Source organism: Neodiprion fabricii, chromosome 7 (genome assembly GCF_021155785.1).
Source record: "Neodiprion fabricii isolate iyNeoFabr1 chromosome 7, iyNeoFabr1.1, whole genome shotgun sequence".
NCBI lineage: Eukaryota > Metazoa > Arthropoda > Insecta > Hymenoptera > Diprionidae > Neodiprion > Neodiprion fabricii.
The window spans coordinates 2,997,972-3,018,590 of NC_060245.1; the positions used below are offsets into that span (position 1 = coordinate 2,997,972).

A 20,619-nucleotide genomic window follows, 5' to 3' on the forward strand; every position below is an offset into this window, starting at 1 on the left:
AATAAAAAAAAAAAAAAACTATTTCACAACGACAAATATCAATGCAGTAAAGAGAAAACTGTTATTCTACCTGTTTTTTTTTTTTTTTTAAATTCTTGTTGCAGTTCCTTCCAGTCTTTTTTAATTCTACTCTACAATTATTATTACCGAAAACAAATTTATTGTGTTTAGAGGGCGGTGCATAAATATCAAACGTGAAGAATACAATCTTTCCTAACCAAGTCCGCAAAATTCGATTTTGCGCACCCAAATGAATGCGCAAAATGTTACATTCCCGAGCTAGTGCGGAAAATGAAATTCTGCGCAATCTACTAATCTCATGATTATAATTAATTAGAATTTCATGCGTACAGGCATGCTAAAAAAAAGGTTACGACGAACTCGTGACTCGGGTTCTCGCGCATTTATTATTCCGTGTTAAATTAAACCCCGCACGTCTAGCAGCAGCACCCCACCATGTCGGATTATCATGGGTGAGCTAGACACCTGCAGCACTATCCGGAGTTGCAGAGAGATCCGCATATTACATGGACCGAGCGGTAGTAACGAACTACGGGGTAATTCGACGTGTGCGCGAAGCTGGCCGCCCGGCTTTATACACCCATGTAATATGAATGAAGGGTTCCCTAGGCGAATGCTGCAGCATTAGATACCGACGAGGCTGCGAGCTTTACGCGTCGCTATTTCCACCCCGCTGTTTCCCCTTGAAAGGGTGTCTGACAATTCCTAAAAAAGCTTCGTAGCGAAAATGTTTACGAGTTTGGGAGGGGGGATATCATTGGCTATTTTTTTAATTCATAATTTAGATTCGATGTTCGACGTTCAAACTTGAAGATAGACAGAGTTTTTCAGTTTTAGAAGTATAATTTTTAAAACTGTTACAAGAAGATGAAGAAATATTCTCGATTCTTTTACAAGTATTCCACTATTTTTTATCCACTTTGATCATGACCATAGTCAATTTTTTTCAAGTTTATTTCAATGTTTCAATAGTCGACTACATTTCTAGACAATTTATTTACAGCTGACGCGAAGTCGAAATCAACGATTTAATTTGAATCCTTTGATTTGACAACGTAGGATTTCTATCCATGTATCGTTTTCTCTCTCTCTCTCTTCGTTAAAGTAAACGTCCAAGTTTATTCACGGTTCTTATCGTACCGCGTAATTTGCATTAAATATTCTATACTCTTTTTGTCATACATTACTGACCACTGTTTTTCTTTCCTACTTTTCCGTAGTGTGTTTCTTTTTTTTTTTCTCCAAATGATTACATATGCAATATTAATTATCAAAGTGTAATAATTACCTCAATTCCCATAACATATCAGCGAATAGATATAATTTAATCTGCACTGTAAATTGAAGAAGAAAACAAGAGAAAATGAAAAGAAAAGAAAAAGAAACAGGCGAAAGTGGGCCAACTCATTATTGCTTTTTGTTTTTTTCCGTTTTTAGATAATTGCCTGTTAAAATTTCTCAGAAGTCTTGTTCAACGAAGAATATAATTTAAACGCTACTTTTTCTGCCTCTTATCTGCTTCGAAATCGCAAGTTGATAAATTTTCATTTTTTGCTTCTTCCCATAACTTTGTCAATTTCCCAAATCTAATGACATTGATCTAAAATAACTTGAACACATTTTTTTTTCTGCAAATAATACTATTCAGATGATAGTTTCGTGATTTTCGATTTTGTTCACTTCGTCAACGACGGAGAAAAAAAATCGACAAGTTCAGTTTGAGGAAATCGTTTGTCGTATTCCGCTGATTTTATTTCGCTGCAATTTATCGCTTGGAGAGAACGACGCCCTAAAAGGGTTGCAAATTCGGTCTCCTCGGGGAAATCGCGAGGGGATCAACGGAGTTTCGATAACAATTCTGCGAATGGCCGGAAACTAGCCCTACGGGCATCCGAACTCCGTTACAATCGAGCCTCGAAAATTTGAGCCCAGAATAGCTGCAGGTGCAGTTTAGGAATATTTAATGTGTAACATTAAGTACCCCATAAATTTTGCGAAAGTGCAGGTGACATATTAGAACGCGTACATTATACATCGTATATCGCAGAGAGAATTGAAAAGAAAACTTTCAGTTTTCACGCAGAAATATCTAATTATACGTATATGTATACCTCTATAATGCAGTAATATTTAGGACGTTGGATTTGCCGTGTAATACGAAATATTCGTGCGGCACTTAAATAAACAACATTACTGAAACTTGACGAGAGAAGTGGAATAAAAAATTTTTTTAAATTCATTGGCGAATTTCTTTCTGAGAAAAAGAATAAAAAAATACCTGTTCCGGCAACAATTGATTATGCAGGATTGATGTATAAATATTTTGCCAAAGGACGAGGATTTTTTGTTTATTTACTTATTTATTTTTTTTTTTTTTTAAATTATGCGCCGAATGATTGCGGTTAGTTTTTTATTCTGTCGAAAATTAAGGCACATTATATTATATTTATCGAAATTAGTCACCCGTTACGATAACGCTGGTAGTTAGCTGGGGAATTTTCTGTTTTAAGATAAGGTGAAGAAAGAAGAGAAGGAAAAAAAAAGAGAGAAAAAATTTTAGCCATTAGTTACCTGCGATAGTCCAATCAAATTTTCTCCTCGAACTTGTTGACACACGAATTTTAGAACTTTTCAACCCCTCCCCCCGTCCTTGTCACAGGTTGTCACATTTTCAGAACCCCCTCCCCCCTGATGTGACGTCACAAAATTTTTCAAACTTATGCATGTATTTGAAAATAATGAAAAGAAAAAAGTTGTTTTCATTTTTTTCTTATTTTTATTAAGTAATCTCTAATAAAATCAACACAGAGTCAAATATTTACGTTAAAAGAAAGAAAAAAACGACTAGTTAGGAAACAGAAAGCGACTAATTATGATAATTAAAGATAAAAAACTTAATCATCTTGGGTCCATCGACTTTGGACCCACATCTTTATACTAGCTATTACTGGTAAATCAGGCACTTCATTTTCATTTATTATTAATAAAAACATCGATCAAGTTCGAAAATTTAAAAAATTTTTTATTCACATATAAATTTCGAGTTTTAGTATTTTCAATTTTAACATGTGACGTCACGAAGCTTTTGACCCCCCCCCCTGCCCTTTGTCGCACTATGTCACATTACGGCGATACCCCCCCCCCCCATTACGTTTCACGTAATTTACGGATGGCACTTAATCTTCTGGCAAAGCGACTGATACTCGATGAATTCAACGTTTGGAATTACGATATTTTCTTTTTTAACGATTTTGTTTATGCTACGTCGATTGACATAATATTTGCAGGAGGTAAATTAAAACGAAACAAATGAATCACTTGCAAGTCGTGAAACTTACGAGCTGCAGGTCGCATCGATGTTTGAAACGCAGGGCACAGCATTAATTTCACTTTGATCGACTTCCGACTGTTAAAACTTCATTAGCATATCTCAGCTTTATTTCTTACTGTTATTATTATCATCGTTTTTTTTTTTTTTGTCAAAGCACTCATTTCTGGAATAAACAGTTATCGTTCCGAAAGGTGAATGCCCGCGTTATTAACAGTATGAAAGTTTAAAAACAAAGCTTCGGAATTATGGAATAATATAATATGTGTGACAATCAAATTGTTAACCACGCTGATTCATTTTCTTGCGTGTAATACCATCTTCTTACGACTCGTGATATTATATGACTGCATTATCGAGCTATCGATATAATTATTATTAACTTCAATGAAACATGTATAAAAGAATTTTAAATTCTCTTCTTGACTGATCACAAAATTTCGTTCCTTTAAGAAATTCGGATTCTGATACGGCGAACGTTCTTCTTTTTCTGTTTATTCCTTTTGCCCTATCAATAAAATTAATTTATCGTATCGGGTTTTGAAATAACGGGTAAATGTTTAATGTTGAGAAAATTGTAAAATGAAAATAATATTATTTCCTTGGTGAAGAGGATTAGACGAAAGTGAAAATGTTAACTTACTTCGATTCTCATTTTTATATACGAGTTACAAAAATCTTCCCGATCGAAGAAATCTTACGAGGAAAAAATTATCGCATGTAATAATAAAAACGATAATTATCATATATTTAAACAGCAATATTGGAACAAAAGTAAGATTGAGGGATGAAAAATTTGATTCTGGAGATTCTGAAAAATCATTTTAAAAGAACGAAGAAATGGAGATGGTTAAAAAAAAAAAAAATTCAATGGAGCTTGAAAAAGCGAAATAGAGAGAAATTCACTTTCTATCAGTTACTTGTGTATACAGAGAGAAATTTCTATTTGTGGTTACTATACATTATATGTACACGAATAGTCCTCAACTATTCTCACTTTTCACCATAACCAAAAAATATCTACTGGTAAATAACAAACAAAAATTAATTTTGTAACTCTCTGTAACGAAGAAATCTAGTAAATATTGCTGTTCCATTTTTTTTTTTATCACTATCACTCGTACTATTTATAAGTTTTCTTTTAAGCCTTGCTACAATTTGACGTTCGTGTAACGATAAATAGATATTAAGGTCACATTTGACTGCAGGAAAAAAAAGAGGTAGCAATCTCAAAAAACAGATTTCATATCATCTCGATAAATAATTATAAAATACAGTTCTCATCGTCTTTCTTCGCCGAATTCCCTTCTAATTCGCATGATTAATAATTTATATCTAATTAATTTGTTAGGAAAAATTACATTTTTCTAAGCCTGTATACAAAGTCAACAACAGCCGATAGTCGACGATGCGAGATGTAATCAGAGGGTCAGGGATAACGAAACTTTGAGATAGGATTAAAAGGGATCGGGATTCAAAATTCTCAGGGGTGGATTGAAAAATTCGCGGCGTATAAAAAAAAAAAAAAAAACCGCCCGACATCCGTACGTAAAAACCCAATCCCAATATCCCAGATAGACGGTGGGAAGGGAGGGAGGGTGAAGAGGAGGAGAGGACTATTCGAGTGAGGGGTTGCAGGGGGAGGCAGGGAGGGGGAAGGGACGGTGGAGGCGGTGGTTGGGGGGGGGGAGGTCACGTTCGAACCGACGGTGGAGGGAGGGGGCGGAGAGAGGACGAAGAGAGTGAACCGAGGGAGAAGGAGAACGAGAAGAGAGAACCCAGTTGGAATCCCAGCAGTGACGAGGAGGGCCGACAGTCGCCACACGACGTCCGTTTGGAACGGATCTGCTGGGTGAAGAGAACGTTTTTAGTGGTGAAATAATAGAGAGAATTTGGAGGGATAAAAAGGTGGAGGATATACAAGTGAATTTGTCATACCGATTTTTCCTGTATTTCTTACGTCGGAATCGTGTACGAAAAAATGAACGAAGTACAATGTTTTCGATTTTGGATTTACAAATGTTCAACATGTGACTGTCGAGCTATTTGACTTTTCGTTATTTACCGATCTTACCGGTCATGTCAGTGCGATCGGTGTCCTCTAACGATTTTTAAATCTGTCGATTTATTTATTTATTCTTTTTTTTTTTTGTTTTTTTTTCTTCATTTCCTTTGTACAGGGATATCTCGACCGATATCCGATGCAAAGGAAGGAGTGAATTCGAACGGGGGAAGAGGTGGTTTTTACCTCTTTGGTTTTACCGATCTCTTTCGAAAAGAATCGCGATGAAGAGTGTCGTGAAATTGGGATAGAAGAATTGGAAAAGAAGATACAAGAAGGACGATAGAAGGATATAATCCGATCGTCATCGATCGGCAATCGATCCCGATCTCAGTTTCTCTTGAGGATCGTTCGATTTCTTGCTGACCGGCAAGAAAAGCGTGAAGCGAAGTTCGGTTGTCCTCGAAAATAGGGAGGAAAAATCGACGAGGGAAGTGAGGATTGGACAGGGAGCAGAAAGGATCGAAATTGGGTTAGATCGGCGGATCGATTTCAACCGAACGTGGAGAAATAAGATTGGTGTAAGGTGTAGCATTGTGGCAGTGTGATTCTTCGATTTTATTGTGATATTTAAGAGAGCGAGGGGTGATCGAAAAGGAGTAAAATTCGAAAAGAAAATCGACAACGATAACAATTTCTGTGCTCGTCGTATCGACTGAGTGACTCAACCGAAATGACCGTGGAGACACATTAACGAGTGATCGATAGATCGGCTTGCAGCCTCGCAACTTGGCAGGAAAAAAAAAGGATAGAAACCGAGGACCGATTTCAGTCGATAGTATCCAAACTTACCGATCGTATAAAAATTTTTGCAATCGTAATTCGCGTCGCTAGTTGAATATCCACAGCTTCTGATAGAATCGACCGAGCGATTGATTTTGAAATCGGTGATAATCGGCGGTGTCGATATTTGTTTGCAAAGGGTGAATCAAAGAAAAAGAGAAAACCGAGGTGAAAGAAAACAAGAGAAAAGAATATCGGCGAGTCGGGATATCGTATTTGTACAAACAGTGATGATGCAGTTGTGGGCATAGGTGCAATAACGTGCAGAAACGTGTGTGCATAATATACATATAATTTATATATACATATATATGTAACGGAGTGCAGCGTAACGGATTGTGGTGTACATCGTGTACGGATTGTAATAATAAGCAAACTTGTATTCGAGTGACATGTGAGAGGGAAAAAGGAAGAACAGAAGGCGGGAAAGAGAGAGAAAAAAGGAAAAGCGACGAATTGTAATCGCTGCACCGTGATTAATTGCAATTGTAAACACATATCACACTGTTGTTGCATCAATAATTATACACACATAAGCTTTTACGCACAGCTTTGCACCGATGGATATCACCGTTTGTCTTCCTGCTTCCTCGTCGTCGATAAAAACGGCTCTGTAAGTATTTGTTGTACTAATAAAGTGATCGTTTTTTATTTATTTTATTTTATTTTTTTATTTTTTTTCATGGCTTGATGACGTTTTATTATTTTTTATTATACCGATAATTTTATCAATATCAACCCTAGTCACTGACAAGGGGCTCAGTTGACCCCAGAGCCGACTTTAACGTACAATTTTAAAGTCAGCGTCCTTGAGTCAGGATTGTTTGTGCAAGTAAAATGAAGAATGAGTGAACGAACTTCGCGGTCTCAGAGACCCCGTGCATGTATTCCGTATTGTTTTACATTTTTTGGTTGAAAAATCTCTCCCGCATCCTCCATCGTTTTATAATAAAACTAAGATTGGAGTCGATTTTTGAATTGTTAAATTTTGTCTTAGAATTTTGTTCAAGTTTTGACTGTGCATAACGTAATGTTGTGTACAGTAATAACGTTCCAAAGTTGCCTGGGGGTTTTAGTAACCCCGTGTAAGTAATGTGAAAATTTCCATAGGTGCGAATGACTAGGATTAAACCACCCGATATGAATTTTTCTCTTGTAAAAACAATTTGATTGTAAAATTTTTTGTTCTGCTCGTTATTGGAATCGGATAATGTGAGAAGAAGGAATTTGAATTATTAATATTAAGAAGGGAATAGCTAATTAATAACACGAGAGGGAATCATAGGTACAAAATTCATTAATCGTATATATGTATACGAATACAAAGTTATTGTTTTTTTTTTTTCTTAATAAATGAGAGACTAAAGATATACAAATATAAAATATATTTTTATTTTCTCTCCATGCAGAAACTTCGTAGCGTTCATTACTCGCTCGACGACGTAATTTATAGATCTCTTTGGTTAGTTTTACTCGACTTTACGAGCGTTAACAAAGAGGCCACCATCCACACCTATCAATAAAGATTTCGGATTGAAACGCGGCGAAATTTTAGTTTTTTCGCAAACGGTGAGCTCGTAGTTTGATATGACTTTCAAAATCCCCAACTTCGATTGGAGCATTCCTAATCTGAGACCTGAAAGAATTCGAACGATTGCCGTAATCCTTGATACTAAAAATGGGAAACATTTTTCCTCCAGCTAAAAATTTCTGTCATCAAAAATGTCAATCCAAGCTCCGAACGAAACATACCAAAGTGATAGAAAAATTCCAAAATTTTGCAAGATATTTATAACGATTTAGAAATGATGTTTCTCTACAGTGTGAAGGGATAAAAAAAAAATGCCCGTCGAAAATATAAACGACGATGAAGATTCTCGAGTTTTCAATTCATTCACAAAATCCTTCAGTTTTCTTACCCACACAACTTCTGGGACCAATCCCGAAGGGCAGATAAGCGTAGCGCGGTATTTTGTCCCTGTTCGCCTCGCTGAACCTTTCCGGATCGAACTTATGGGGTTCGGGATAATATTCGGGGTCATAGTGCAGCCCAAGAAGAGAAACATAAACCGGTGTACCTTTCTCGATTACAAGGCCAGTTTCCGCCACTTCGTAATCAGTGTTCGCCATTCTATCCAAGAACGGTAGAGACGGATACTTTCGAAGTGTCTCCGAGACGACCTTGTCCAGATACGGAAGACTGTTGATCTGCGGACATGAAAAAAAAAAAAAAAAAAAAAACAGCTGCGCGTGTATAATTTGGGAGAAGAAGTTTCACGAACTTGTTACCAACGGTTCAAGTTGCGAAATTTCATGGTCGGGATGAAAAATCTTTCAAATCACTACATTGGATATTTCACTATTTCGGATTCCACGATTTTATCATCAGATTTGGGATGAGATAAGACGAATGGGGATTTTTTTTATCGAAAACCGACAAATCTTTAACCATCATCTACCTTGGATTCGCTGTGTTTTAGGTTCCTAAATTTGTAGCAATTTTGGAAAACTTCAGAAATGAATTGATCAAATTTTTGCTTTATATTCGATCGTCCTTTCATTCGCCATGTTGAAATTTGAAATTCCGATAAATGTTCAGCGACTTCTTAACAGCGTCGCGCTATCTATCTCAAATGTGATTTCTTCGAAATAAAAATCTGCTTCGCCGAACGAAACTTTGTTAAAAACTGAAGAAGACCGAGTGTCGATTAAGAGCGTAAGATGAGAATTCATCAAACCATTCTGTATGTTATATCGCCTCCGTTATTGGCCATAGCAGTCTTTATCTCTGCCCGAAGTTTTGATTGTACATCCGGATGAAGAGCCAATTCGTAGAGTCCAAAGGCCATGGTTGTCGAGGTTGTCTCGAATCCCGCAGCGAGAAAAAGTGCGGCCGTTCCGACGAGCGAGTCTCCCTCGAGTTCTGCTCAAAGAGAATAGCAAGACGTCAGTTGTTCTCCCTGTGAAGGTATTTAATCTTACTGAAATCCTCGGAAATGTCGATATCCGATTTCGTCCAGTCAATCATCAAGTCGATCAAATCGTCCCTGCGAACGCCGCTCTCCATCCTTTTGTTGAGAGTCTCCGTGAACACCTTTCGCATGAAGTTTGTCGACGCCTTGGAGAAGAACTTGAGTTTCAGAGGTCGGACCAGCTCCGGAATGAAGAATATCGAAGTGAACTCGGCGCTGCGTACGTAGCTGAACTGGAACATGTTTTTTCCGCACGTCCTGAATTCCGCGTCCGGATTGTTCAGACAATTCACTCTGAGCCCGAAGGCGCACGATCCTATCACATCGGTCATGAACTCAGCCGCAATCTCCTTAACCTCGATCGTTCGACCGGCGCCTAATCATAAAAACGTCTTATTAAAGCTCTGCTGGTGAAAATGACTCCAATTTTACCTCCGAGTTTGAGGGCCTCCAAGTGTCTGTCCAGGTCCTCACCGACGTCCACCATTAGTCTGAAAGTCCGCTGGAGTTTCGCAGCTGAGAAGAATTGCGATAGTTTCAGACGCATCGCTCGCCACGCCGGGTTTCTCATGAGGAATAGATTCCCATAGGCTATAGTGTCCGAAGCATCCGTTCTCATGAATCTGTCCGTGAAGTAGTCGAAGTCCTTGATCAAGATTCTCTTCATTATCTCGTGGTCTCGCAGGACCAGAGCTGGCTTGTCAAAGACGTAAAATCCCACGTAAGGTTTTCCCTCATTGCCGCCACCCTTTTCGTACACCGACTGAAGCACTTCCGATGTTGACTTACGGAACAGACAACAGTCCAAGAAATTTCCGAAGAACGGTATCGGTGACACTTCCATTACGTTTCGCTTCGACCAGTGGTTGAAATTCCGTGTCATATACAAATAGGCTGCCACAATGGCGGACACAAACACCACCGCGAAATCCAGCCACCAGTTCAATGACAGAATGCCCATTTTGGGTCTCTTGGATCAGAAGCCAACGACTGGTGTTTTTTCTTAGTTCACCTGTTTCTCATAATAAGATGTAGACCGCCAATATATTGAACGATTGTGAAAGATGATGGTGAGCATGCATGCAGCACCACAAAATTCGTTACATCTTTCTCTCGTTCTTAATGGATTGGGATTATAGTATGATTCGGTTTTTGTTAACTTACCAACAAGCGCAACGAGCCACTACTTGAAACAGTTTGATCTGCACGATGTCTGGATGAGAACAGACCGTTCTCCTCTCATCGTGACCGCTTATTAACTCTTGGTTTATCTTTAACATGTAGCTCTCCCTCCTGATAACTCCGTTGTTTATTGCAGTAAGAAAAAATATATCGCAACGTCTGCTCAACCATTGGCGTAGTTGAGCCAATTGCAGTAGAGATAAGAGTGTGCACTGATAGAACGTGTAAATAATCAAATTCTGCCGATGTTGTGTCTGTTGCGCAACTTTTCAAATCGGACATCAAACTAGACCATTACAATTAGGATAAGCTGTACAACCTTTCATGTAGGGCATATTACTGTTATCTCCAACGTTACAAACGATGAGTTGGGTCAACCAATTTTGCACACTATAGATTAAGGCTATCCAAAAGCTAATCGAAGACACAAAATTTATTTATAACAGTGTCTTTGTTCGCCGATTTCGAATAGGTGTAAAAAAAAATGTCAAATTTGAAATAGCGGCCTCATAATGGCCGACGAAGATGCAATGAGTTCATTTTCAACGTGCAGTCTGTACGCGACATTCGATTCATGCCTATAAAATGCATAAATGTATCGCGCACAGTGCACAATAAAATGTACCTACATGTGCTCGGTTGTACCGATCTGGGTAGAAAGTACCTGTTGCCGGTCTGCTGGTTGAAAAGAGGGGGGAGAGAGAGAGGGAGAGGGAATGGCTCAGCGCAGTTTAACCGATTGCAAAACACACATAGCGCCGCGGATCACGGTCGCCAAGAATCGAGACATACCTGGTTAATGGGCACTCCGGCTCGCTCGAGAGACTCGGCACTTGCTCCATAGAATAGCTCAAGTCTCGATACAGATACGAATGGGTATCTACTTATACTTCCACGAGCAGCAAGTACCTGCACCGTGTAATTTTATCTATCCAAGCAACTTCTAGCCGCTGTGCAATCGGTTGGAGCGAAACGGAGAGTATGAAATCGAGCCGCGTGTCCTAAAATAGAATGCTAGTTCAAGATTACAATCTTCTGAAGATGAGAAAGCGAACATATCGGCTTATTTCATCCCCTGTTATTCCGCTAGAGGTTATGCAATTTTTGATATTTCCCATACCGATTTCAACTTCCACTTCAAACCTTCGTACCGATTTTTAATGATTTATATTCTCATTGAATACTATTCTCTTGATTTTCAATCGATGACATTGTACTTCGAACGCTAGTCGAAATGTCATTTGCCGATTTCAAATATTTTCTGCCAATTTCATATCGTTTTCCGTGATTGAAACACGTTTATGCCGATTTCTACTGATTCCGCTCTATTTCGAAAGCTGGTTAAAATGTCACTTGGAAATTTTAAATGTTCTCTGCCGATTTCACGTAGTTTTCTGTCATTGAAATACTTTTATGCCGATTTCAATCGATGACATTCTATTTCAAACGCACGTCGAGTTTTCACTTGACAATATCAAATATTTTTCACTGATTTCAAGTGGTTTTCTGTCATCGAAATGTCATTGTACAGATTTTAAATAATTTTTCCGGGATCTGAAATTCACTGGTATTAAACAATATGATTTCAAATCGAATTCCAAGCGTTGTTTTATCTTCTAGCGATTTCAAGCGATTCCGTAAGATTTTCAGTAAAATTTGGAATGTCCGGCTTCCGATTTCAAATCCGATTGTAACCATTCCATTCCAATTTCATATGCGATTTCGAAAATTCCCTGCAGATTTCATCAGTGTCTAAATAGCTCCTCGGTAAAATCAGTTCTGTCAAATAACTTGAAAAATGTTGGAACGATAACGAGGTATAGATCCAGAAGCCATCGAAGGTTATACCTGCATTGCAGCATCACGATCGTGTAAAAGAATACTGTGAAACTCATTGGAAATCACGTGATCGCGGACCGTTAAACAACTACGGTAATCAGGTTGATTGCAATGTTACACAAATTGGCAAATGATGATTACGGAAGCTGCGGATGGTCATGATCATCGATTCGCTCCAGGTGTATACCTGACTCTTGATATCTTCAAGTGCTGATCAGCGACGCGTTCGCTCGAGATATTATAACAAGTTATAGAAACGTAAGGCATAACCGCAGCCATGGTATATATAATAAGGTGTAACCAAGGTGTAACCCGAGGATAGAAAGGCACCGCAGCCAGTCAGATTCTCTCTTCGATCTCTGGCTCGTTCCTTCGGTTCGGTTCGAACTTCAAGTGCGCCTTTGCGCGTGTTTATGGAGTCGGTTCCCCGGCTGGTAGACACGAAGAGTTGAAAGAGTCAAGTACCCACCTACCTGCCTACTGCCCACCTTCTTCAACCACTCGACCGTCTCAAGACATGGCATAATAATGCGAGGCGGCCGACTTGCCGGCGTCGAGGAAGCGTCGTTCTTGTGTAACAGCTTGGCAGGATATCCGGCTGATCCGGCTCATCGAGACCCACAGTCCAACACCGCACAAACTCCAATCGGACACATTAGGCCCGAGGGGTCTTCGAATTGGACTTACACTTACATTGGATCCCAGGTAGATCTCTCCGATTTCATTTCTTTTGTAATATGTTATAGGAGACCAAAAACTAAACATGTATTTTTTTTTTTTATCTACCATGAAACACTTTTAGGCGGTAAAACCACCCTCCAAAGTAACGCATGTCAAGGGGTGATTTGGCAGTTTCACCCACAGGAACGTAATATTTCATTAACCAATTCAACTGGAAAAGTATTCTCGTAACGAGAAATGAAAAATGTAATTTTCGAAATCTAAATAAAAAAAAAAAATTAAAAATTACCAAACAACTCCTTGACATTCCTTACCTTGTAGGGTGATTTCATCCCCTTGAAGTGTTTAATGCCAGATCAAAAAAAAAATACGTGTCGCTTTGTTTTTGGTCTACTGTAACATATTACAAAAAAAAAACTGCAAATCGCTAGATCGATCTGTGATACAGTCGATTTTTTCTTTCCTCAAGATATCAAAAGGGCGGATATTTCAAACGAATTTTGAAGAACAGGGCCGCACTGATTTCAAAATACAGAAAATCGTCGAAATTTCTAATTGAATTGATACCGTTATACGTGTTTCGCGTTATGAAAATAATGTAGCGACTGCAAACAACAACAACAAAGAATATCGTTATTACGTGACATAACAATTTGATAACAAAAAAAAAAGAAAAAAAAAAAATAAAGTTTTCCACATTTCAAATCTCGTGTTGCGATATCGGGTGAGTTTTGGAAAAAAACAATGACAAAGTGTAATAATAAAAAATAATTTACTGATGAAACAGTGTCACTGACCGAAAGCCTGAGGCCACGCTTGGAGAAGTCGTCGTCGCTTGTACCTATATTATATCTATATGTATATATTTTATACAGCCTGCACAGCGTGACCGGCCAACAGCCACGCGAATGACCGACCGTGATCAAAAGAGTCGAGCACCGCGTCTCGCACTGACTATTTATTATTATTTTTTTTTCCCTTCTTCTTTACTTATTTTTTCCTCTCTTCTTCTCCTTCCTCATTTGCCTAATTTCCATATGCGGAGTTTTAATCACCGCGAATTGTTTGCATCTCATCGACGGAATTTCAGAAGAAAGTTTATACATATAGAAATCAAAGGAGAGAAGAAGAGAATATTAATTTATCGATGAATGAACGTATGATATGTAGAGAACGAAAATCGGTCAAAGTTCGTGGCAAAAAGAGAAAGGAAACAGAATGGCGGAGGAGGAGAAAAATTTTTAAAAATAAAAAAAAAAAATAAACAATTACAAATAACGGATAAGAAAGAAACGAAAGACTTATTTCTGGCTACGCAGCTACGTTCTAAATTATACAACTGTTAATAATCATAATGATCGAATTTAAAAGGCAAATTTCTTAGCTTCGGAACTCAGATATAAGGGGGTTAAAAAAAAAAAAGGAGAAATCACCGAAAGGAGAAGATCAGAACAAAGAACGACTGACAATTTTTTGCATACAAGTTTTTTTTTTTTTTTTAGAATGATCTAACTGAAAACGCGATCTGTACCGAAAAATGAAAAACCGGAAATATATAGATATATGTATATACACACACACACATATATATACAGACAAGTTCCGACAATTTTTGACGGGGGAAAAAAAAAAAAAAAAACTGTAAGTATATGTATGTTATAGCAGCGACCGGTTCGTACGCCGATGTTTTCCGGTGTGATTTTAAACGATCGATTTGGGCCTTTCCTTCAATGATAGAAAGAGAGAAATACAGCGAGAGCGAGCGAGAGAGAGATGGAGGCGTTTACTCGTCTTGGAACAAGTCCCCTTAAGCAGTATAACATAAATGTTACGTGAAATTTGTATTAAAATGGAAAATAAAAATGAAAGTTAGAGTTTTAGGAATAATAATAATAATGGATAAAGATAAATAGAACAAAAACGAACGATAGGTGCAGAAGAAATTAATCAATACGTAAATAGATGATTAAAAAAGAAAGTAAATAATAAATTAAATAAATCATCAAGGTGTGAATGAGTAGAAATAAGGGAGGGAGGCAGGGCGCCGTTCCGTTCATTAATATTTGTATTACGCTTCGTTGGCTACCTACGCACAACGTTGATTGACGACTTTTGAGTGACGGAACGACGAAGAGAGGAATCAACGCGCGCACTCTGGCCGTGAGATCTCTTCTGGCACTGACCTAACGCCATTGGCCCACTTACAAACGGGCGATTCAATTGACGTCTTCTTCGGGTCTTTAGCGTCGAGGGTGAGAGATGAATGATAAAACAAAAGGAAAGGTAAAAAAAAAAAAGTTGAAGAAAGAGAGAGAGAGAGAGAGAGGTCAACGGCTTTCCGCGACGAAAGAAAATTTTTGACTGCGTATGGTTGAAAATTTGTATATTATAACCGTTTTGTTGACGGACGATAAGAAGAGAAAAAATTCCTCTTCCCTGGGATGAAATTGAAAATAAAGAAAATTATCGAATACTGCGCGAATTATTTCGTATACAAGGAGGGTAAATGAATAAATAAAAAATAAATAAATAAATAAATAAAAGAGAGAATAGACGCTCTTGAAAATTCGGTTGAAACAAAATCAATATTAAATAATGTTCAACTCAATTTCTTTCCGAAATTACGATTCGAAGATTGATTCGAGATTCGTTCTTCCACTTTTGGGAGAGAAAAAAAAAACAACAGTTTTCAAAAATCGGTCGACACGTTTGGATTTTATTCACCTTCCAAATCGGTCCCGTATTTTTAGGCCCACCCTGTATTATATATACATAACATCGATGGTAAAAATCACTTAAGATTTGATGAAAAAAAAAAAAAAAAACATTCATTTATCCTTTGACGTGTTTAATTAAAAAAATTTAATCAACCATAGGATTAATATTTGTTATTTTCATTCGGTGTATCAGACATTGATATTGATAGAACAATTATTCGAGACGCAATTTGTAGTCGTAGTAACTTTTTTCAATGTCGTTTTTTCTTCCTCTCTTTTTTCTTGTTCTCCAAGGTTTGTAACAAGTTATATCATCGCATCGCGTCGTATCGTAAAATGAATTCGTCTTCTAAATGCATACATATATACATACATATGAATTTGAATTACACACTTCTGTGCAGCAATATTCCAAGAAATTATTCATTTTCATTCAAAGAGATAATTATTGAATTCTTCATATAACGAAATTAATTATTTATGAGATAACCAACACTCTTCGTTCTACAATCAATTTTGCATTCTTCCCGTATTCAATTATTCCTACGCTGATGAATTCTTGTACCGTTATATATTTTATATTATCGTACGTTCGTACGTATAATACATCATTTAATACTCTATAGATTAAACCACTATTTCAACTTTCCCAGTTAGAGAAAAAAAAAAAAAAAAAAGAAAAAACAGTATAGACTAGATTTAGAAGATAAAAAATCTTTACGTACCTCGAAAAAATTTCAATCCCGTCTAATCGAATCTCTTGAATACCATAAAAATCCAAAAGCAAAGTTTCACGATATCGATAAATAACCAATCTCTAATTTCATTACCGTAGGAATGTCATACATAATGGGTAAATCGATCAATCGAACGGTTCCACCGATTATATTTATAGTCGAGTAGAAAAAAAAAAAAAAGAAATAAAAATCTACAGAAGCAATATAAGAGCACCATAAACCATACGATATTATAACACTTGTTGCGCAGTGCATAAAATATTATTAATAATAAATTCACGTTATATACATAGACACACACACACACGTATATCCGTTATGCACATGAGTTTACGTTTATTGCCCAAGTATTTGACCACCTATCACCATACATACATACATTCTGGATATCGAATGTGTGAATGTGTTCGATTCTCGGCCACTTGAGAACACTTGACCGTGTTTACGAAGTGGGATGATTTATTTCCACGGTGTTTTTTAACACAAACTTAAATACTGTATATACGTATACATATATCCTCTGTATACATGACATGGAAACAGCTGTATTTGAACTGATGATCATACGTGAATACGTATGTAGCTATATATATATATATATATATATATATATATATATATATATATATATATATATATATATATATCTGTGTGTTTAATATTGTATTTAAGTGAAACGCGTTTGCGTAACTCGACGTTATATAGATACACTAAAGCATACAGGGTGCGCTATTTTTTTTCAAACCGATCGAGTTTAAATCACTCGATATTTTAGTATGCGAGATAATCGAGAGGAGAAATTATTACGCCGGTATCGATGATATTAAAAATAAAATATAAAAATAAATAAAATAATCACCGACGGACCGGAGGGGAAAAAGAAAATAAACAACAGAGTTCGTGGATAAATTTTTTCAAGAGTTGAAAAATCTGGCACGGAAATGTGCGAATTTTTGATTTTTTATTTTTCACTCTTACTTCAATTCATGCGATTAACGGCGAAGAAAATTGCGATTACAAACGGAAACCAAAGAATCAATTGCGACATTGAAAAAATTTTTTAACATCCATGCAGGCGTATTTTTTTTTTTTTTATCAATTTCACTTTCATCGGTGTTTTTTCCCCCGCAAATTCTTTTCAATTTTCGCACAGTTTTGTAATGTTGATTAATTTTTCGGCCTGGTGTATATTTTTCCTGTTTGTATAAATCAATTTATCTCCTTCTGCGTCGCTCGAGAAATAATTTTTACCTACTGAATATTCGTTCGGTTTGTTCTCCCATGGAACAAAAAAAAAAAAATATAATAATGATAATATTTCAAATTTCATGACTCGTTTTTTTCTTTTTTTTTCGCTACTTGCCGCATAATTTTTCGTTATTTTCATTATTTCACCCGACGTTCGAGTTCTGGCGTTTTATTTTAACTTCTTCAATAACCTTTCGACTCTCGTAGATATTTCTACTTATTTATGCACGTATGTATGTAAATATACAATATAATTATACATATGTATGCGAAACAGCGCGCCGAACAGTCTGGAAAATTTTTGGCGATTCGCCAAAATACACATCTACGAAATGCTACGTAGTTATAGGTATAAGCATTGTACGCATACGTGGGGATAAATTAACAAAACTAGGTGTACCTGATGTTTGATAGAAACGTGTCGAAAGTTATAAAAGAAACAAATATAATATGAAGAACAGCTGGGAAAATATAAACGAATTTTTAAAGAAAGGAGAAAAAATTTTTCAGATAGTGTAAAATCGACTGACAGATAAAATGTGTATCATATTACTTTGTGTTATTATAAGGCTAGATGAAAGAATTTTCATAGAATCATGATTCTAAAATTTCGTTCTAGGTAACAAATAAAATACAGCGAATTTTTTTTTCTATTAACGAAACAGCGGATCAAGTATCGCGATAAATATGAAATTTTTGAAACAACGTATAAGAAAATTACAACTCTCGACAACGAAAAAATCAGCCAGGCAATTTTCGCTGTAGTAAATCAACTTCGACAATTGTATATTCAAGGTGGCCACAAATTTTTGGGAAAAACGTTTCGTGACATTTTTATATTTTCCAGGACCAAAAACCTAGTTTTTTCGAACATTTTCCCAGTTCTAGTAAGTTACTAAAACCTAAGTTATTCAGCTTATCAACTCTATGTTCGGTTCAAATTCAATTCGAATTGAAGAAAAATATAATGTAGAAACAAGTGAGTTTGAGCCAATTTGTTTTCCCGACGAAAAAAAGAAAACATGTTACATTAAAAAATCATTTCTAATTCCAAAGATAGTAAACCGATATTGTCAGTTTTTTTCCATCGACAGATTAAAACTCCCCTGACAATTCAATGTTTTCAACGAAGTCTTTTAAATTCACTGACATTTCCAGGTTTTCCAGGTTTTCCAGGCGTGTGGCCACCCTGCATATTTTCGTAATCTTGTATTCTTGAATCGAAGGATTCGCAGTGCTGTGAAAATTAATAAAACACATCTAGCCTGCGGCAAGGCCGCAGCAACACCGCAAAGCCGGAAATCTCGTCGGAAATAATTGTTTGCACGGTAAATCGAAGGTTTTATTCGTTCTGTTCATTCCATTCGTACGTAACATTATCAGCCGAAAATTACGGTTATACAATCGGATTCAACTTCCGCGTTTCAGAAAAACTATTCAATACACATACGGTGAACAAAATAAAAATGATGTAGAAATTTAACGAGAGTCTAGAAAGGCTTGAGATCAAAAAAAAAGAAAAATAATTAACAATTTTATTTTTTTGTTTTTTACTTTATATCACGCTTATAAAATTTCAACGGATTACTAAAGTACGTGAAATAAAATTCGTAACTGTGAAACGAATGTTGATTATAGATTTGTTTTAAAATATAAAAAATTTTGAAAAAGACAAAACAGAGAATTCGATGAAGTTGATTGAAAAATTGAACCAATTTTTAAAATAAAAAACAAATATTTACCTGACAGATATTCATATTGTTTGGAATATTAACAGGAAAATTACTGATTGTAGAAAGAGACATTGAGAAAAAAAAACCTTGAACATTAGAATAGTTGAATAAAAATTCACGAATATTCGGGTACAGTGAGAAGATGCGCAGAGAAATAAAAACAGGGGAGGATGAGGGGGGGGAGGGGATTAAAGGGTTACAAATAACGAGAATAATTTGCGATTTGCAAGAATTTGCGATACGATTATGCACGTATATTCGTGCAATCGATGCAGCGGATGCATGCATCCGGGTTTTCGATAATATGCGCATATATCTGACCTTTGGATCGTCGTCTCTTTCTCTTTTCCCGGGTATTTTTCCCAAATTTCGCAAGTTATACTCGATACCCTGCAGCAAACACCGCAAAACCGGACACAACCGCGAAGCTGACCAATAATTGCACGATGTGAACTTTCACCGAAATATCGTTGTGCGTCTGGCTTTTAGCAGGTGCCGAGGAATACCGTGTATGGAGCATTCCACGTAAGATCGACTTTACCGAAAGCCTGACTCTCTCAGAATTAGTTTAAACTTTGCGAAAACTTTCGGTCATTCGTCGGGAATATTTGGGATTTTTTTTAGATCTTTATTCGACGATGTTTTGAACTTGGCATTCGATGTAATTTAACGCTAAAATATGCTGAAAGTTTTTTAAAACTCAAAAAATATTAGTTTTTCAGATTTCTCAAAAACTGTTTAATTTTTTTCGTACAAAAATTTCGGACGATATTTCTCTATTGGTGTTCAGAAACTTGTCTAAATTTCATCGCAGGTCGGAATTTGATTTCGAATCAACGCATTTTAATCCGACTTGTTTGAAAAAAAAATGCACAGCTTCGAAATCAAATCCCAACCCGTGATGAAATTCAGAAAAGTTTTTGAACACTAAGAGAGGAATAACCTCTGCAATTTTTGACGAAAAAAATTAAACAGTTTTTGAAAAATCTCAAAAACTAATATTTATTTTGTTTTTCAGAACTTTCAGCGGCTTCGATAAATTTTTGCACATTTTGCCGTTAAGGCTCACTCAAAACTGAAACTTTTTTTACATGCAACTTTGTTTTTACACGATCAATATTTTTCGAGTTATACTTAATTGAACTTCGGACATTCTAGATTTCCGCATATTATATTACATCGAATGCTAAGTTCTAAACGTCGTTGAATAAAAATCTAAAAACCGTCGCAAACATTCTCGACAAGTATTATAACAGAAAGTTTTTACAAAGTCTAAACTAATTCTGAGAGAGTCAAGCCTTTTGGTCAGGTCGATC

The 20,619-nt window shown here is 36.5% G+C and overlaps 2 protein-coding genes across 2 annotated transcripts in view; one reads left to right on the top strand and one right to left on the bottom strand.

Annotated features, from left to right (window-relative positions):
* Positions 1-5,134: 5,134 nt before the first annotated feature.
* LOC124186698 overlaps positions 5,135-20,619 on the top strand; it is a 33,770-nt gene continuing 18,285 nt past the window's right edge. The window contains exon 1 of the mRNA XM_046578591.1: positions 5,135-6,807. The gene's annotated coding sequence lies outside the window, so the exon portion shown is untranslated. The remainder of the gene's footprint in view (positions 6,808-20,619) is intronic.
* Positions 7,541-10,412, bottom strand: LOC124186701 (cytochrome P450 6k1-like). The gene is made up of 6 exons (XM_046578602.1): positions 10,331-10,412; positions 9,599-10,178; positions 9,177-9,542; positions 8,933-9,117; positions 8,114-8,402; positions 7,541-7,830 (listed from the first exon to the last, which is right to left on the bottom strand). Exons 2-6 carry the CDS (start codon positions 10,125-10,127, stop codon positions 7,664-7,666), a joined length of 1,536 nt encoding a protein of 511 aa, XP_046434558.1. The 5' UTR covers positions 10,128-10,178; positions 10,331-10,412; the 3' UTR covers positions 7,541-7,663.